A 21,129-nucleotide genomic window follows, 5' to 3' on the forward strand; every position below is an offset into this window, starting at 1 on the left:
CTATGATTATTTTCAACATCAGAAGTGTGAGAAAGGCATAGCTATTGTAACCTTTTAATTTGACAGGGAGTTTGTAAAATAAAATAGCACTTCTGAATTAATACAAAGGGGTAAGGAGAAAAAGTAGCCATTATTACAGCTTGAAGCCAGTTAAAACTATATATCTATTACTTTTAAAAGAGTTATATTGTTCCAACGAGATGATACAAATACTCCTGGTATTTCTCATTGCTTTTGCTTCCCCTTATTTCAGTCATTGCATTTTGTTAACAGGGTATATACAGTGACATACTTTCAAATCACTTCTCTCATGTTGCAACTCATGAATTTTTTTTGGTTAAAATAGTCCCCATCTCCTCCCCTTCCTTCTTGTATGATTACATTAAGAACATCTCAAGATTCCCCAACACACCTTTTTCCCCAACAAATGGCAGGGACCAAGTGAAAACATCCATGAAATTTGGAAGCCAGTATGGGTGAGGAGAACAGTTGAATTGCCTGATATTCATGACGTTGTTCTCATACTTCAATACTGCAGCTGGAAACAACAAACACAAGAGCATTAGATTCACATGCACATATTTCTGCTTCCCCACAGGGCTTTAGTTGATCCAGAGAGTTCAACAATGTGACTTAAGTTCCAAATATCAAGACAAGTAGCTTCATCAGTCACAAATGTTTATACTATTGGGAATTAAACTATACTCAGTATAATATGTAACTGCACAATATATGAATGCTAATATGAAATGGCATTACAATTTGGCAAATATTTATATAATATGGTTAATCAAAAGTCTGTCAGGAATTGGTCAAGCTCCTCTCACAGCCAAGAACATTGTAGTCTTATTTAACATCTAATGAGCCTAACAAAAGTGGTATAGCTAAATTAGTTTGACAATTTAATAATCTCCACAAATATTTGAACAGAATTTACTTCTATGCTTAAAGAAAAAAGAAAACCACACATTTCCCAGTAGAACTCACAATGGTTGTACACAGTAGTTTAAATTAGATTGCATTCTTGACTTAATAAAATAAAGTGTCTGGATTGAATCCTGCACAAAATTTTATACTGGTATCTTTCTTCTGAAAAGAATGAACCACCCATGACTTAGGAAAATGAATCTGCCCCTTGCACTCTGCTTTGCATGTGTCTGTAGCTTAGATACACAGTTACATAGAAAGTTACGGTTGCAGAGATCCTAAGAACATCGCTAGTCTCACTTGTAACCAGATTCAGAAATTCATTCTATAACAATCCTGATACAAGTTTAGCAGGTCTCTGTGAGTTCTTTCTCTCTCTTTCTTCCTTCTTTCTTTCTTCCTTCCTTCTTCCTACCTTCATTCCTACCTCCCCCCCCCCCTTTCTTATTTCTTTTTTAAGTAATCTCTGCAGCAAACATGGAGCTCGAACTTACAACCCCAAGATCAGGAGTTGCATGCTCTGCTGACTGAGCCAGCAAGGAGCCCCTCTGTGAGTACGTTCAATTTAGGAAAAGCTACCTGCTTTAATGGCATCATCTGTTCTATGGATAGACAGTTTTAAATTGTGGGAAGTTCTCAGGTTGAGTTGAAAACTTCCTCACCATTTACTGATCCAAATCTACCCTCTGGAAAAATACAGAACAAGTATGCTTCTGATTCTAAATGATAATCTTTTAAATATGAAGAACAAAACTCTCACATCATACCTTCTTGAGCTTTGGAAAGATTTTACTTTTATTATCCTCTCGTGGCCTGATTAGCATTACATTAGTGGAAATTACTGAAGAGATCCTAGATGATATCAAATGGGTTTTGTCTTGTTTTGTTTAGGGGTTTAAAACATAGAGAAATCAACCCTTTCATTATTTTTTTTTACATTGTAGCACTTGATTACAGATAATAAAGACAGCGCTTCAAAATCTATTTTTTGAAAAGCTACCAAAAGTTTACTGCGTTTGAGCCCTTGCATTAACTTCTTACTTAACAACATCTTTCACATAGCATTGCTTTCATAACTGCATTTGCTCCTCCACCTGGAATATACATATATACATATAAATATGTATATGTACATGTGTGTATATATACATGTATGTATACGCAGGTGCCTAGGCTCCATGCCCAGTGTGGAGCCCACTGCTGAACTCATGACCCTGAGATCAAGACCTAAGTCTAAGACCTGAGCTGAGATAAGGCTTGGACCCTTAACCAACTGAGCCACACAGGTGCCCTCACCTGGAATATTGTCTTAGAAACTGCTGAGTACCCCGATTTTTCCATCCTGTGGTGTCCAGTCCAGACTCTACCCCTCTAGTGAAATCTTTTCTGATTTCTTCCAGTGGATATAATCTTAAACTTCTTCTGAATTCCAAAAGTCATTGGCTTATACCTCTATATTGCATTTATTATTCAATTTTATCACAGCCATTCTTCTATGTCTTTAAGACATAACTTCCATATCTTTAAAGACAAGTGTCATGCAATAAGCTTCATGTTTCTTTGCGTTTCACATACAACCTTTTTAAAATTTTTGTAAAGATTTTATTTATTTATTTGTCAGAGAAAGAGAGAGACAGCACAAACGGCAGGGGGGGCGGGAGCAGCAGGCAGAGGGAGAAGCAGGCTCCCTCATGCAGGACTCGATCCCACGACCCTGGGATCATGACTTGAGCCAAAGGCAGACACTTAACACACTGACCCACCCAGGAGTCCCTACATACCACCTTTTATTTTATTTTTATTTATTTTATTTTATTTTTTAAAAGATTTTATTTATTTATTTGACAGACAGAGATCACAACTAGGCAAAGAGGCAGGCAGAGAGAAAGAGGGAGAAGCAGGCTCCCCGCTGAGCAGACAGCCCAATGCAGGGCTGGATCCCAGGACCTTGAGATCATGACCTGAGCTGAAGGCAGAGGCTTAACCCACTGAGCCACCCAGGCGTCCCCATACCACCTTTTAAATATAGATGCTCAGAAGCTAAGGACTGATCTCGGTATTTCTCTTAAATTTTTTTTTTTTTTTCAGGAAAATTCTTCCTATTCCCTTTGGCTCTACTTCAGATGGGATGGCTTTTAGTGCCTTTTCCTCATCCTGCTCATCCTTATTCTGGGAACACGCCACGTTGGCAATACCCCTATAAAAGTGTGGCCCAGAACGAATAGAATCTTTTTGGTGGGTTTAATCAATGCAGAATATGAGGAGGCTCTATCGTTTCTCCTGTAATTTGGATACTATATATATCATATTGTAGCCTAATAATATGTTGATGTTTTCAGCAGCTTGCAGTTCACTAAAATCATACTTGGGAACAGTATGGTCTTTGCTTTGAATCATATTTCTGGCTCACCAGCCGGTTCCAGGGAACAGAATCACGACACTTTGGGGACAAGAAACGCAGACAGTGCATTCAACATTAATATGAAGGGAATTATTCTCTTCTTCCCACAGAATGCTGAAACCTGCACATGTTTCCACACAACCCTTCTTCTTTTTCTTTTTTTTCTAAAGATTTTATTTATTTATTTGACAGACAGAGATCACAAGTAGGCAGAGAGACAGGCAGAGAGAGAGGAGGAAGCAGGCTCCCTGTTGAGCAGAGAGGCCGATGCGGGACTCGATCCCAGAACGCTGGGATCATGACCTGAGCCGAAAGCAGAGGCTTTAACCCACTGAGCCACCCAGGTTTCCCAACCCTTCTTCTTTAAGTTATCCTATCATTTATGCCATATGACACTCGGCCTAAGGATACACTTGTACAGTATTAAGGGCATGCAAAATGAAAGAATCATGGCAAATTACCATATCCATACTTCTGATCCACCAGATGGAAAAGGTGAAGTATTTCCCACCTTTGCTAAGTACTGCCTGAATACCAGCTCCGTTGAAAAGGTCTTTACTATTTTTGGATACAGCATATTCATAGCAGGAGTGTATCCTCACAAATTCCAAAGGATCTTTAAGGTTATAAGTTTGTCTTTTTTTTTTTTTTTTTTTGACACAGAAAGAGATAGAGCAAGCACAAGCAGGGGGAGGGGCAGAGGGAGAGGGAGAAACAGGCTCCCTGTGAAGCAGGGAACCCGATGTAAGGCTCAGTCCCAGAACCCTGGGATCATGACCTGAGCTGAAGGCAGACACTTAACTGACTGAGCCACCCAGGTATCCCTAAGTCGTCTTTTTGAAGAATAATTTCTTCTCTAAGTGCCCCCCCACCCTTTTTATTGGCATTAGGTTGGCACAGCAGGAAGAAGGAAAACAGATGTTATAACTAACAGCACCCTGGAGGATCAGGAGAGGCTTAGGGAGAGGCTCTACAGAGTATCTCACTTAATCCTTACTACAAATCTGAGAGGCGGGTGTGACTGCCTTCATGTTATAATCTAAGGAATCGAGGTTGAGAAGCGAAGTGGCTTGCTCAAGATCATGCAACCAGTAACTGGATGAACGGACTCCTATTTAAACTCAGCTTTCCCTGACATCAAATCCATCACTCTCCCAACATTCTCTTCTGTCTCTTACAAATTATAAATGGATGAATGAATTCTAGTCCTAACGGTCAGAGTAATTTACCTTTGAATATCGTATTCATAATTAAAGATGTTTTAGCTTTTGCCAAAATACATATTTGAGAAAATGAAATATGATGCACATTTCCAACTGAGGGTACAGGTTGCTCTATAGATAAAACGGAAGTTCTGTTTTGTAGCTGGTGAGAGAAGGCATTTATTCTTTCAAAATTGACTCAACACAATTTATTGGAGTGCCTGATAAAACAAACATTTTTTTTCAGATTCCATTTTTGTTTATTAACACCAGAAATAATAACATTTTAACAGTGGCTACATTTACTAAGCATCTGCTGTATACCAGGCACTGAATTTGGTCCTTCACAAAACAGAATCACAAATCTTCACAATATCCCTCGAAAGTAGTTCTTAATCATTTGCATTTTGAAAATAAGCAAACAGAGATGTTATTTGTCCAAGGTCACACTTGAGAAGCAGTTAAATTCAGTTTTGGCCTGAATCTAAAGTCCTTGTTCTTTCTAGAATTCCATGATATTCTCAACCTAACTGCACAAATCATTCAATGTCTGACAAGTTTTGGACAGATTATCCTTCCACATTTATCCTTTCTAAAAAGAAAAAGAGCACTGAATTGGAGGGCCAGGAACCCCGACTGCTAGATGGGTTCTCTCATTTAATACTCACAAGATCCAAGGCAACTTAGTGTTTCGAGGTCTCAATTACCTCCCCTAACTTTATCTAGAAAACTTATATGACCACTTCCAGATATGAATAACAACAAACTTCTGGGACAAAGACCTCATCATTAATGCAATTACTGATTAATATTCTCAGTAATTCTAGAAGCTATTTATAGAATATTTTCCTACTTTTCTATAGGTTAAAAAAAGAATAACTAACATAAAAATGCAAATGCACCAATATGTATTCTTTTTCTTCAGTGACATAAAATATTCATGCACAAATACTTCCCAAATAACCTCATATTAATAGGTTACTCATGAATTTTTATTATTTTGTATAATATATATATATATATATGTATGTGTATGTGTGTGTATATATATATATCTCACAAAAATACACGGAAAAAAAAAAAACCTTTAAACCAAAACAGTCCCAAATATCTATAGTCACGAAATTCACAGTTAACATTTCATCTTCCACCTCCCACGTCCGCCCCTGCCACCTGCCTCTAACTGTCACTGGGATTACAAAACTCAACTAGAGCTCTAACAGTGTGCTGTTCTCTGAAGTACTTGAAAGACATTTATCTCCAGTGCAGTATAAATAATACAAATGGTTGTACTTCAAGAATCACTCGAGACCAACTCCTGAGACCTTGTCTGAGAAACAGAAAGAACAAAGTCTACCATCAAGAAATCTCACTATTTCACAGGCAATTATACATGGCCTCCTGTCATTGAACAGTTACATCAGAGGCCTGGAGAGGGATGATGACATAAATACGGACCTTGCGTTATTAGCCAAATTTAGCACGGACCAGATTGCATAGAAAAAAGTGCTCGTCTGTTGCACACGCACTTGTGAAGAATAGTCAGAACAATATAATGGAAAGAATACAATCCCCGTGAGTCTGGAGGTCTGACTGCCAGTTCTTTCTCTGATGTCAAAGTTATGGTCTAAAAGTTATGCAATTACTTGGTCTAATCGTTTTTACTGCACCTGTAGAACCCAGTGTACACCTGGAAGCCATGCCATGCACAGGATACAAAACCAGTAATCAAGGGACAGCTCCTACTTGAAAATAGAGAAGAGCCACTGGACCTCTATTATTTTTAATGCCACAACTAGGTGCCCTGGATAGACTGAAACCCAAGAACAAAATTCATTCCTCTGTTTACCACACTATGCACTAAAATGCTGGGCCATATCCAAATTTGTAAATTAAAGGGGTTTCCCCTACTTAAAATTTGAGATTCTGATGAGACACAATAACCAGTATTTCGTAAGAACTCGGTAACATTTCTCAACATCTTCATAATTGTCATCATCAGGGAGGATGATGATAGGGCAACGAGTGAAAAAAACAAAACAAAACAAAACAGAAATATCCAAACAGACCTTCTAATTTAAGAGAAGTTAGTAACATATTGCTAGAAAGAGTTATTAACTGGTTCACCAAACCATGGGTTCAACACATTTCAAGTGGATTTCAAGAGGAATACAAAGCGTCTTTTCTGAAAGCCTTTAGATTAGTAATGTAATGCTCCCAGCATACTTCTCAGGCTTTCTCAGCACCACTAGTACTATTTGCAATAGAGGAGAGGAGAGGTCAAAAGAATGGAAATAATGAACTCTAATAATATTTTTCTTCTCCTTAACTCTAAATGACCACCCACGCCCATCTTCTAAAGATGGGACAGAGGAACAGAAAAGAAACAAAGATGAGAAGAAAGCAAATGGTGGCACTCTAGAATCATTATAAAACAACCAGAAAAAGAAGGGGGAAAAAAGCACAATAGACCCAAGAATGAATGAATGAATGAATGAATGAATGAATTATTAAAAAAAAAATTTCAGTTCTGCCACCTGTAGACTATAGATACCCCAGCAGGAAAACTAGCATCAGTGAGTTCTTTTGGCAAAGTCCTACCATCACAGAAGGAGACACGATGGCTTGATGGATAAAATTCTTTTTTTTTTTTTAAGATTTTATTTATTTTTTTGACAGACAGAGATCACAAGCAGGCAGAGAGGCAGGCAGAGAGAGAGGAGGATCCAGGCTCCCTGCCCAGCAGAGAGCCTGATGCAGGGCTCGATCCCAGGACCCTGGGACCATGACCTGAGCCGAAGGCAGAGGCTTTAACCCACTGAGCCACCCAGGCGCCCCAGATGGATAAAATTCTTGAGATAGGACCTACATACTTACAATGTTCATCAGTGAGTTCTTTTGGCAAAGTCCTACCATCACAGAAGGAGACACGATGGCTTGATGGATAAAATTCTTTTTTTTTTTTTTTAAGATTTTATTTATTTTTTTGACAGACAGAGATCACAAGCAGGCAGAGAGGCAGGCAGAGAGAGAGGAGGATCCAGGCTCCCTGCCCAGCAGAGAGCCTGATGCAGGGCTCGATCCCAGGACCCTGGGACCATGACCTGAGCCGAAGGCAGAGGCTTTAACCCACTGAGCCACCCAGGTGCCCCAGATGGATAAAATTCTTGAGATAGGACCTACATACTTACAATGTTCTTTGCCAATATTTTAAGATTTTGCTGTATGCTGCATGAAAGTGTTTCTTTGATTCTGGGAGAGATACCATACATTTTTAAAAATCTGTATTTTCCCTTTGAGATTACTTTTTTTTTTTAAAGATTTTATTTATTTGTTTGACAGACAGAGATCACAAGTAGGCAGAGAGGCAGGCAGAGAGAGAGGAGGAAGCAGGCTCCCTGCTGAGCAGAGAGCCCGAAGTGGGGCTTGATCCCAGGACGCTGGGATCATGACCTGAGCCGAAGGCAGAGGCTTAACCCACTGAGCCACGCAGGCGCCCCGAGATTACTTTTTTCTTTTATTAACATATAATGTATTATTTGCTTCAGGGGTACAGGTCTGTGAATCATCAGTCTTAAACAAGTCACAGCACTCACCATAGCACATAGGGTCACCAATGTCCATAACCCAGCCACCCTATCCCTCCCCTGCCCCCCAACCTCCGAGCAACCCTCAGTTTGTTTCCTGAGATTAAGAGTCTCTTAGGGTTTGTCTCCTTTCCAGGCCCTGTCTTGTTTCATTTATACCCTCCCAATATTATTTTTTTAAGGTACAATTTTCTTTAAGGATTTTGTGAAGACATATATGTATGGTTTTTGTAGTACATATTATAGCATCTATAAAAACAATCTCTATGATTCCTTACATTTTGAAAACTGAATTCTAACTCTCATTTCCTTTTTGTTTTTCCCTCAATGTCCTGTACTTGCCTGGTGTATTTTGTTTTAAAAAGAGTCTTTTCATTATTACTAGTGACCTAGACAAAGGGAAATTTATTAATTCATGAGGGTTGCTGTATTTGGTGAGCAAGGACTACAACTTATAACTAACTTTTACTCTATAGTTCCTAAGATTGATGACAAGAGTGAGTGTTCAGTCATTTGTGGAGGCAGATTTCAAGGCTTCATTTCTAGGTAATTTTGTCTTAATGATGTTCTTCAGTCTGGGTTTCTTGAGAAATTTAGTGTTTAAATTGCTTCATTTAGTACATAGGATCTCTCACTGGCAAGTTCTCAATAACTTCCATGTAGTGACTGAATTTCAATCAATCGGAAATATTTTATCATTAATAAATATGAACAGTAGGTACATATAATTTCTTTGAAGCTGTGAGCTAATGATTTTGTATTTTTCAAAATACACATGTGTGTGTTACTGCATATAATCCTCTTATGAACATATCTAGTCCTTGCCTGCTCCTTCTACCTCGTACACTCATCCTTCATGGCACCTTGTTACTTTGCTATAAGTGTCCTACATAAAACTCGGTTGATGGTATCTTACATATGTGAAGGAAAGAGACTGTACCAGATATATCTATGAAACAGTATGAGCCAATTTTATGATTGTGTGTGTACTCGTGTGTGTGTATTATGCGTTTCTCTTTTTAATATTATGTTAGTAAATTTTGAAGAAGCTCATTATTCAAATACAGAGTTTGGGTAAGTCAATAAAAGGAAAATGATGGGCGGGATGAAGAAGGCAAAGATCACTTTTTTCTTTTCACGGTGCTTTGCACCATACCTGGCACATGGTTGGTGTTTAATAATGTTGGTCGAAGAAAAGGTCTAAGGAAAGGAAAGAGAGAAAGGAAGGACAAGATGGAGAAAGACAGGAATGACAGAAAGAAGGCAGGCAGGCAAAGAAAAAGTAAGAACAATTTTTTCCAGAGCATAAAACATGTAACTTCTCATGAGGCTAAAAATATAACCAACCACATATGAACAGTATGAAGGGTACATGTTGGAATTCAGGAGAAAGATAGTATGTCACTTCAGAGGCTAAGCCCTGTTTTAAAATTGCCAAAGTGGGGGCACCTGGGTGGCTCAGTGGGTTAAGCCGCTGCCTTCGGCTCAGGTCATGGTCTCAGGGTCCTGGGATCAAGCCCCACATGGGGCTCCATGCTCAGCAGGGAGCCTGCTTCTCTCTCTGCCTCTGCCTGCCTCTCTGCCTGCTTGTGCTCTCTGTCTCTCTCTCTGTCAAATAAATAAATAAAATCCTTAAAATTGCCAAAGTGTCTCTAAATTAGACAAGAGTGGAAACAATTTGGCTCTGTCACAAAGTAACTGTGTGAACTTGGACAAATATTTCTCCTTATTTGAGCTTTACCTTCTAAACTTGTAAAATAGGAAACATTATGACCTGTTCTGTTGTTTTCAAAGTATGAAGGTCAAATAAAATGATATATGTGATTAATATCCATGATAATATATATGATCAGATATAATATCTGGCACCTGGAAAACACAAAGTATCATGATGCAGTTTCAAATTCTTCAAGGAAGGGATAGCTACCTATGTTTAACACATTGCCATTTTATAATTCCCACCTAAAGTGTCACATCGAAATACTAACATCCGGAGAGTCTGAGCCAAAAACTGATCCTTGCAATCAGCTCAAGTCCAGTGAAACAGTGTGAATTTTTTCTACGTTACAATTTCACATAGAAAACTGTAGGTATTTTTTTGCTAAGTCAAGAGGAAAGAATGAATTACGAGTTCTTTACCAGTTTTACCTTTAAGTTCTAATCCATATTGTTATAATGCTAGAAATAAGGCTTAAGCCACTGTAGTAAATGAGAGAAAAAGGTTTAGCTGAAGCTTTAAACTGCTAGAGAAGTGGGCATGGCCTTAGAAGACACTGTGCACATGCCTTGCTCTCATTCAATGTGGTCGATACTCATAAGCTCCAAGTGCACTAGGATACCCGGGCAGGAGGTACCTGGAATACTGGTGGTATCTGTATGCAATCACGGAACACCCTTTTCATCTTCAAGGTTGTACTTGGTATCAAGCCCTGAGCTTGCTGTGGTTCTAAGGTGCTATCTCCAAGATACCCTTGGCACTGAGTTAATATTAAGCCCATATCTTTGATATTTTCTGTGGAAAATAAGATCACTGCAGACTTTTCGACACTGGCAGGGTCAAGTTTCTTGCAGATCTAGAATTTCCAGACAATGAATAGCAAGTGATAAGTCCATGATTTGGGTCTTTAACATTACATAGATTGTCCCTGTTTTTCCTCCTATTAAATGCTTTACAGAGAATTCGATTTCTAGAGAAATAGGTTTCAGTTTAGTCTAAGAATCTTCTAACCATCTGTCAGAAGACGGAATGCAACACCTCAGGACACATCCCCCAGCTGATCCCCTTCAACTGGCGGCGGGATTTGCCAATGAACCTGCAGGGAGGAATTAGCATTGCTCCCTGTCTTCATCTTCATTTAAGGTCTTGTATAACTTCAAGAGCTCAATCCTCTAATTCTATGGGTGACACTCTGTGAGAAGCAGGGTAACTCACTGAGTTACTACTTACTTAGGGAAGTTCCACAATTGCTTCACTGCCAAAATCGGTAATTATGTAGCAGTGATGGTTACGCAACCAAGAAGTTCATTTGTCATTGCAACAATACTGAGGATGCATTCAATTAAAACATATACTCAGGGTAATTCTTAAATATTAAATCTTGATGGGTTTTCTGTTTTATCCTCTGTCCCATTAATGCTTCAATGTAAGCAAGTGGACAACTGGACAAAAATATCTATTTAGAAAGTGACCTCCAGCAATGACACTTTCGCAATGGAGCTAAATGAACAAAAGCAAGAGTCTAAGTACCTAAGGGACACTTTTTAAAGAGAGAAATTATTTATTTGAGAAGAACATAAGAGATACCCCATTCTTTTAGTAATGTATATATTTGAATGTATATCATTCATGTAATTTTAAAGGGATAACAAATGACTTCATTTCAAAAGCTGTTCTTTTCTTATTGAAGAACAGTTAGTCACCTCAACATAATGGAGCCATGAGTTGAACAGGGGATCGGGACAAACACTGCCCCGAATACTTGCAGATAACAAAGCTGACCTAAAAGAACACAGACAGAGGTTAACTTGCGAGCCCTGGCGTCAGGTTGCCAAGTTTCAATCTCAGTGCTTTTACAGGTTGTGTGAACCTTGGCGAAAGTGTGCAACCTCTCTGTGCCCTAGTTTTTCATCAGTAAAATCATGATTAGAATGTAATTCATGGAGTGTTGAAAGATTAAATGCATTTACACACAGAAACTTAGAGCAGTGTCTGGCACAAAGTAAATGTTCTATTATTACATTATTATTATTATTATTATATGTAACTTGCATGAATAAAGCAAATAACATTTGTGCACATGCTATCCCAACTGAAGAGAAATATTTACATTTACTAAATATATTATTACCAACCTAAGACTTTAAAGAAAATATACCAAGTTGTAGCAGTCAAGGTAACAACGATAATGATAATAGTATAAGAAATTATAATCACAGTTATATTAATTTCATATACTAAAGTGTTGTGAATATAACAGGCAGCGAAAGGGGACATTCTGCCAAAACCCCCCACTCCATTCATCTCAGAGGGACGACTTCTGTGAAAACCAATCAAAACTTCCCACCTGAAAGTTCTCTTCAGCCTTAAATGTCTACATACATTTCTTGTCTACCACCTCATACAGATAATACAGAAAGTGAATGCTAAGAGTTTTCTTCATGCTTTCCACTTTGCTCTTCCGTGAGGTTGTAGATTCCACATCATTTGCCCACAGACTGCCCTAGGTTTAATAATCATCATAAAGAAATTACTTTTCCAATGTGTGTAAAACAATACTCATTTGGGTCAAGAATAAACGTCTTTTAGAATAAAAATGCTTACTACATAAAGGAAGGAATTACTATTTTTCGACGGGACTTATTTTACTTATTGTTTTGCGTTAGTAACAACAAGAAAAACACAGAGCCTACAACTTGCTAGCAAATATCAAATAACAAAATGCTACCATGAATATATATTTACATTTATTATATTGAGGAGAGTGATCTCGGCAAACAGTCACTCAAGACCAATTAAGAGGATCTTTAGATTTGATATGGTGGCAGGAGAAAAGTAAAAGCTGGGAAAATTGTGGCCATTGGACAAAATCTCTGGATTAATTTTATCTAACTTGTAAAGCACTAATGATTATATTTATGCCTGTGGTTGTAAAGACCTAAAACATGCTTTAAAAATGTTGATGTCAAGCTCAAGCTTATTCCTATCATTAAGATAGGCCTCAGGTTCTACAGAAATGGTTTCCTGCTTATAAAATGTGGTCAGTTTTGTAGGGAAGTAAGATTTTGGCATGCTATAGAAGAAGACGCTAAGATTCCAACTTAGGGTTGCCTGGGCATGAATTCTACTCCTTTCCAGAGACAACCCCCCTCCTCTGCCCCCAACCATCTCCCTTTTTTGCCCAGGATAAGGATCTAGTTGGTTTTGCGTTTGGCTCCTGAACCAGGCAGGTGCCACATACCACTAAGTTTGTGAACACAATTCCTAAAAGCTGAAACAAGGTCTTGGTATGAAAGAACTATGCTAGGATAAGAAATGAGGTTCTCGGGGCACCTGGAGGGCTTAGGTCATGAGCCTGGGATTCCAGGATGCTGGGATTGAGTCCTATAAGGGGCTCCCTGCTCAGCAGGGAGCCTGCTTCTCCCTCTGTCTGCCGCTCCCCCTGCTTGTACTCTCTCTCTCTGTGTCAAATAAATAAAATCTTAAAAAAAAAAAAAAAAAGAAAGAAAGAAAAGAAAAGAAAAAAGAAAGAAAGAAATGAGGTTCTCGGGGCTGGCAGCCCACGGCATGGATGGTGTCCCTGAGGTCTGAGTGCTCACCCTAGACAGCAGGGGACCAAGGTGAGCTGACTTCAGATATGTTGCATTTGCTCCTGCGTGTCCACATCATGACTGCCAATAAGATTCTTCCCTTGGTTTCTTATAGGAGAAATTCAATCCTCCCTTTATGACAGCATGCCAAGCCATAAATTATCTCTTTATTTATAAATGGTACTGCTGAAGATAATGACTACTATTTGAAGGAAAATATTTGAGGACGTTGACTGTGTCAAGTTTGGGTAGGGCTAAAATGCTTTTTAAAAGTAATTCTATCAATTTTCCTAGTTTAAAAGTCTAAACTATCATAATGCATTTTTTCCCCCATCAAAAAGGGTAGACTTTTCATGTTAGGATTTTAGCATACGATGCTTTTCTTGTCTTATCCTCGAAACCCAATTTTGCATCTCTCTCTTCCTTAACCTACTTTAATACTGAATTAATTTTCTTCCCCGTCATTTTTAATCTTTGGTCTTAATTACTAAGTTAGTGTGATTGCCATTTAGGTTTTTCTTCTCAAATCCAAAATACATTTCATTTAATAAATTTTATTTAATTGCTTAGTTTTACTGTCAGTAGCTCTTCCTGGAACTGAGTATATACTCCTGGTATGTATATTTGTATTTCTCTATATCCATACTGTATATCCATTCACCCATTCACCGCCCCCCCCCCCAATGACAACTCATCTAAACTACAGGGAACTGGTACCACATCGCAACCTTGTGTGATTTCCTTTAGATTACCCTGAAGCACAGGTGTATCGCTAGAGAGATCAAGGTTTAAAACACATTTTTCCAGAGGTTCATTATAATTTTCGGCCAAACTAAGGCAGAGTTCACATTTGCCCCTTATTTCTCGATACAGAGAGATTTTACTCTAAGATTGCTTTCGTGTCACTTCATCAGTTAAGCTTATTATTATTATCATTTGGTCTCCATGAACTAGTTTCCACTCTCACTTAATACCACTCCTTTCTTTGTAGTATTTTCCAAGTATGTCTGAATCATTATTGATGGAATTCCTTACTTAACATCTATTTCACCACGAAGTTAAAAACCCAAGTAGGGTGAAGGAAAATGCTCATCTTGTTCATTTTATACATGCAGCACCTAGCACAATGCTTAGTATACGTAAGTTCTCAGTAATGGTTTGTTGCAGTGGTGAGTGGAGGAGGTTGAAGTCATTTTTACTGGTGGCATATTATTATTATTTTTTTTGAAGATGTTATTTATTTGACAGAGAGAGAGAGCACAAGCAGGGGGAGCGGCAGAGGGAGAAGCAGACTCCCTGCTAAGCAGGGAGACCAATGTGGGGCTCCATCTCAGGACCCTGGGATCACGACCTGAGCCAAAGGCAGATACTTAGCTGAGTGAGCCACCCAGGCACCCTGACATATTGTTGTTGTTGTTGTTGTTAGCAGAAGCAGTGTGCATGTGTCATTCTTGTAGTTTTCTTCTGTTCAGTGGGTTTGGGTAATTATGAAAATTGTTTTGCCCTTAGGGCTACAGATTCAAAGGAGGAAAACAATTCAAACGGCCAAAGTGCTCTGCAAATGTTTAACTCCAAGTTGGAAAGGGTATCAGAACTGGGTACAACAGTAACTTAAAGTGAGCTAGAGCTCTGTGGGTCCGGTAGGGCCCTTTGGGGCACTGTCTTGCTATTTTATTTCCAGAAAGAAAATGCTTCAATCAATGAATGTGTTGATGGCCTACCATGTATAATGCACGCTACTTGGCCTTATCACGTGCTCCAAAAAGCCCCCACTTCAAACTAATGATAATCCATTGGGAAGATATAGCAATGCTAACTATAGGAAGAGCTAACAAGAAAAAAAAAAATTAAGTGATAAGTACGAGGGCAAATGATTGGTATTTTGGGAGTTCAGGGAAGGCCTACCAACGGAAGTCTTTAGAAATTGTGTCAGACTGATGAGTCACAGACCTTGCATCCCTGAAACAAATAATACTTTACATGTTAACAAAATAAATACAGAAATAAAATAATACAAAAAGAGAGAGAGAGAGAGAAGTCTTTAGAAACTGACTGGAGTCTGAGAACAGGCCATTTAGATGGGCAGAGAAGAGGGAGACAAGTATTCAAGATAGAAAAAAAGTCATGTGGGCAAAGACGTGGTGAAAGGGAATAATTTGTACAGGGCCATGAGTGGAATAATGCAGCTCGCTAAAAGCAAAGGGTTCACTCAGGAAGAAGCAGCAAGATGGCTTAAAAAGGTAGATCGAGTCACAAAGTGAAACTATAAGTAAGAGGCTGAGGAGAACGGGGTGTTTTCTGTCAGTTTCCCTGAAGCCACTGACAGGTGGCATAATGATAGCAACATAAAATATTCAAAGATGATAATATCTTAATACTGCACAGCATTTTGTTGCAAGGTAATTTCATCTATTATTCACAGAAGAATTTTTTTTTTCTCCTTTTGCAGAGATGTCACTGCATGTCAATACATGTAAATGAGCTGGCTGTTTCCTTGCAGAGCTGTGATCGCAAGCTCACTCCATCTTCTGCCCGGACAGGTTGCAGGAGTCCTCAGAGTGAGGAGACAGAGGCCGGAGGAGGGGTGAGTGGTTGGCCTGTGCTCCTGTAGGAGGGCAAGTCTAAGCACCACGTGAATCAGTGTGGGCTACAGTAAGGAAGGGCCACTTACAGTCCTCATTACTTTTAGAAAGCCTCTTTTCACTGCAGGCAAGTATGAACTACTAATCACAACCTACAGACATTGAAACATGAAGCTGATCACACACCTAGGATTGGTTTTAAGATGCCAGAATACACCCATTTTTCTCACTATTTCGTGTAGCCGAAGAGCTCTTGCTGCTGCCTTAATTTGCAGGCGCTTAAAAATCGCATCATATTTTAATTCTTGGGTTATACACAACTCCAGAGCCTTATATGGTTATCTGTTTCTAAGAATCAGACGGTTAACTTAGAGATTCTTCACTGCTATCTTTCCATTGATGATATTTTGAAGGAGTTTGCAACCCAGCTTTCTGGCACTGCCTTTTACAATTCTCGTTAACATTTATTTTATTCAAATACAGTAATAGCCTCACTTCAGCCGTGAATAACTGACTCCCACTCCCACATACTGTACACAGTGTTAGTATAATAGCTTTAAAGTGCTTCAGAGATTTTACACAAAAGTCTTTTGAAATAATGCTCAAACTGAAGAATATATCTTTCTTCTTCCTATCAGTTTATCTTTTTCTCTCAGGAGAGTTTTTTCTTTTATGAAAAGGTTCCCAAAATGAAATGCTTCTCTCCCCTTCCCAAGAGATTGTGATCTACCCTAAACACAAGAGAACACAGCGAGAGGACAAAGCCTCCAAGATTGCAATCCACTCATGTCTATTGTTTTTTTGTTTTTTTGTTTTTTTTTTAAAGTTCGTGCCTTGTTAAATCAGAACCATAGGCAAAGAAGCAATGCATACCCTATGGGAGAAATCGCCATTGGTCTCAAGCAAAACCGCTACCCAGCCTTATAATGAGAGGAAAAACTTAAGTCTGTTTTTATGGAGTGAAATCCCAATCTTCTTTTGCTTCTTCTTTTTTTTTTCTTACTGTTTTGACTTTTTTTCAATCATAAAAAAAAATTGTATGTATAGTCCATGCTACTTAGTAATTGGTCTCTGTCAAGAAAATTACTTTTTTGGGTGCTCCTTTCACTAGGTGAAATAGAAAAAAAAAATGTTTTAATGCCATAAACAAATAGGAAACTATGTGTTCAGACTGTTTATATTTTGGGAGAATAGTAGGATCATGATGGGACAGGCAAGATGACCTGCTGGGTTCCTGCATTCCTTCCAGGTACCACTGGGGAATTCTCTGGTATGAGAACCCACATCCAATCCAAGGGAATTCAATCTTACTGCTTTTATACAAAAGGGTTCAAGATTGAGATTTTGTTTGGCAAAGAAAAAAAAAGAAAAAGAAAAAAGAAAAAAAATTAATTAAAAAACACTGGTGTTGACTTCATTTTATTCTATTTTGCTTTCTCTAACCAAACGGTCACCATTCTTTAATGTCCAGATCATGTTTTACCTTAAACAAGGCCTTCTCTGACCATTCTAGAAAAATGATTCCTTGTCCAACCGACTCAGTGTTGGTTAAGCTAAGCTAACTCTCTCAGCTTCACTTAATGACACTGTGTCTTATATTTGTATTAAATCACCCAAAGGTGTTAATTCATCAACTGGCTTATAAGCCCTGGGCACACCAAGAACATGGTTTGTTTTACTTTATATGCTTCTTGCCACAGAGTACTAAAGACAGCTCCTCTTCTAGAAATCAGGCAACCAGGAAACAGGGGACAACTCTCCCTTGCTCCCTGCCATCCATCGCTGTGACAGAAAGGTCACAGTGCCTTCTGATAAATTCACTCCAAGGCCACAGAGGAGGGCCCACAACAGTCAAAATGGCAGTGTAAGAGACTGTGCGGTGTGACCATTCCACCCCACCCAGCAGGTGTGTCCCTCTCGGCTGTGGGGTCGGGACAGCCATGTGAGGTATCTATAGGACAACACAATGTGTGTGGGGGGGTATTGGGGCGGGGAGGCAAGGATCTCAGCAAGCCCCCCTCACCCTCAGATATGCTGCAAGGATGTTATCTAGAGCAATGCCAACCAGAGTTAACGGCTTTTTCACATTTTATCCCCCATTCCGTCACACCTGTAACACTCCATGTCATTTGAATATAGAAATTACCTTGATAAAAGAGGATAATGTGTCCCTTGCTCCTCCCCTCTTCCCTAGAGTCAGTAAAGAATGCCCTCTTGTTTCCTGGTCTTTCTTAGGTACAGAAGCATGGAGTTTCATAAAGGAAGGACAGGATGCTAAACCAGAAGACGTGGATTTGATTTTAGTTCTTTACTACCTAACTGAGTGACCTGGGGCAAAGCAATTAGCCACAGAGACCCATTCTGCATACTAAAAGGGGTGGGGGCTAAGGATATTTATTTTGAAGTTTAATTCAATTTTTTTAAAAATAAATGAACATGCTCTGGCTCACAGTAGGTACTGAATAAATGCAATTTAAACCTGAATTTGAAGCAATAGCTTTTGCTCATTTCTCCTAAGCCCTTACATGCACAATCACCCTGTTCTCATTGAAAGCCACATCCTTTTTAAGAAGCGTGATTTTGGATTACTTTCAATTATTATTTCTTTTAAAACCTCTATCTACCAGAGCAGTTCAGCGTAGACCCTGCCATACATTAGAATCTCCTACAGAACAGTTAAATAACAGTGCCTGGGCTCCACATCTAACCAACTGAATCTGTAACTCTGAAGACAATCACAAAATTTGCATCCAGCAATACATGAAAAAGCCAGGGAAAAAAAAAGAATGACTAACAATCCTTCAAACCAAGCCATTCAACCATTCAAACCAAACCCAAATGAAACATTGCACAGGGTAGGCAAGATCGCAAGAGGGATCTAAAACCACTTACCTTTGTTATTGTATACATCTAAGTAATTTGGTGCTGAGAAAATTGTAATTAGAGAAGGGAAGCCTGTCGTTTGGCTTTTCCTGTACATGCGATACCTAAACATAATAAAGACGAGTTACAACAGGATATTTTGGGGGGGAAGATGGTATCAAATTACAGATTCAAAATAAAATATTCAAGTTACGTTTTATCACTCCGAGACAACTCAGTTACCTAACATTAAACAAAATTTTCTCTCTGAAGTCTGTTACACACAGACATGAATTCCCCCAAGGTCGACCATGAAAATATACAATCAGGTGGATAATATCCAAAGAGGTCTTTCCCAAGTTTAACAGGCCTGGAGGAGGGTGGAATTCAAGGCAAAATCATAATTCATATCCACATGTGCAATGGAGAACAAGAAGGTCCCTTTTTGTATGAAGATACCCTTGTACCTACCATGTTTTTTAGAAGTTTACCAATATTTTTGACATAAGACTAAATAAGCAGAGCAATATATAAATCTTTCACACTAATAACTGGGCTGATTATTCAATTTATCTACAATATTTATAACATTCTGTTATGGTCTTGACTAAGCAATTTGCTTTTCAGAAGATGTGCAGTTAAATCTACGGGTTTTACATGTTCAAAGTGTTTCTATTTTAGAACTTTATTTATTACCAATCTCTCTGGCATCTGCAGGTTGAAGATTACTGTCTGAGCAGGGTAATACTTAATCAATCAGTAATGAAACAGAACATCTGTGAGATCTTTGGAAATAAACCAATAAGCCAGTTACTTTTCTTCTACTTAGGTAAAAATAGGACTCTAGTCCTCAAATAATCAAAAAATACAGGAAACTCTGGCTCTTTTCCATTAAGGTGAAAACATATCTCATGACTTCTATGTAACAGATTTTAGGAATATTGGTTTAGAAAATTTCCTATAAAGTGCAAAAAAAAATTTTATCATTTCTTGGGTATTCTGGGTCATGTTATTTCTGGCTGACTAACCATACCAACTTCAGTTGGGTTTTAAAGTACCTCAAATATCTGCCTTTAGGTCGATAAATCACCACGTTAAGATTTATAATTTCACAAATATTTTGATACTACTTTCCCTAGGAGAAAATATATGTTCAAGAATCTTTTGAAATATTCTAGAAGTATTTATTTTGCTTATCGGACTAAACTCTGCTGGTAGAAAACAATCAGAATGCAAAAGATAATTAACGCCCCCAATCTTGGTATCTTGGCATTACAAACGGTGACTGGCTAGGTAGGCCTACTTGACAACAAATGAAAACAAAGAAACTAGATGACATAATCTCAGTTTAATCAATCAAATGCTCATTTCGAACAAATACGCTAATTGATTTTAACCGATGAACTTAAAATATTTTCGAATAAGCAGAGGATTACAGGTCTGTAGTGGGATCAACAGAAAGCTGCTTAAAATGTTCAGTTGGGACAGTCAGTCAAAAAAGCATGGTGACACCACTGCCTTGAAAATTGGGGGGGGGGGGAAGAAAAAAAATTATTTGAGGACCTGACTGGTTGGCATATTGACAGGTTATATCAAAGCTCAGCTACAACACACTGAGTACACAGAATTGGATCAGTTCATACCTGTTGATTATTGCTTGAAATAAGTTAATTTTGAAAGAAACATAAGCTCTGCCTTGACTTAGGATCATCAGATATGGGCTAACTTCAGAATGCGGTCATCGCTATTCTTAATTTCAGCACACAGGTTATGTAATATGAAGTGTTCCTTCCTTTCAGAAAACTCAGAATACGGAGGAAGGAGTTTAAGCATCTGAAGGCAAACAATACCTTTCAGTAGAGCCTACTGAGAATGGCAGTGGACTTCAAATCCTAGGACGCATTACGCCTTTTCCTCCTTAATGCAGATTTAATGCACTATCAAACGGAATATCTGATGTTTCTTAGTTTTCTAAGCCCTTACAATTGGCCTACCAATTGTATTAAATATTATACTCACCCTAGACCCTAAATTTTAAAATTTACCATGTATTGCAAAATCCTCTTGAGCATTTGTTAGTTAGAATATAGAATTTTCTCCCTCATTTAAATGCCTCTGCTTTTGTCCTTTAAAACTTCACAGGGGTCAGGAGTGATACTCTTTCAACAAGAGTACACTGTGCAGTATCTGTTAAATATTTATGTGTAGTTCTCACTCACATTGCCAACCAAGACTGAAAAGCTGCTGGTAATGTACTCACT

General features: G+C 38.5%; 1 protein-coding gene across 2 annotated transcripts in view; it reads right to left on the reverse strand.

Annotated features, from left to right (window-relative positions):
• The window catches only part of PPP3CA (protein phosphatase 3 catalytic subunit alpha), a 316,051-nt gene that overhangs the window by 36,933 nt on the left and 257,989 nt on the right, over window positions 1–21,129 (reverse strand). For both annotated transcript variants that reach the window (XM_080796591.1, XM_080796592.1), the window contains exons 8-9: window positions 18,899–18,993; window positions 413–538 (exon numbers count right to left, since the gene is read on the reverse strand). In XM_080796591.1, the coding sequence (XP_080652717.1) occupies window positions 413–538; window positions 18,899–18,993 (221 nt within the window). The remainder of the gene's footprint in view (window positions 1–412; window positions 539–18,898; window positions 18,994–21,129) is intronic.

The sequence above is a fragment of the Martes martes genome (genome assembly GCF_963455335.1).
Source record: "Martes martes genome assembly, chromosome: 2".
In the NCBI taxonomy this organism is placed as follows: Eukaryota; Metazoa; Chordata; class Mammalia; order Carnivora; family Mustelidae; genus Martes; species Martes martes.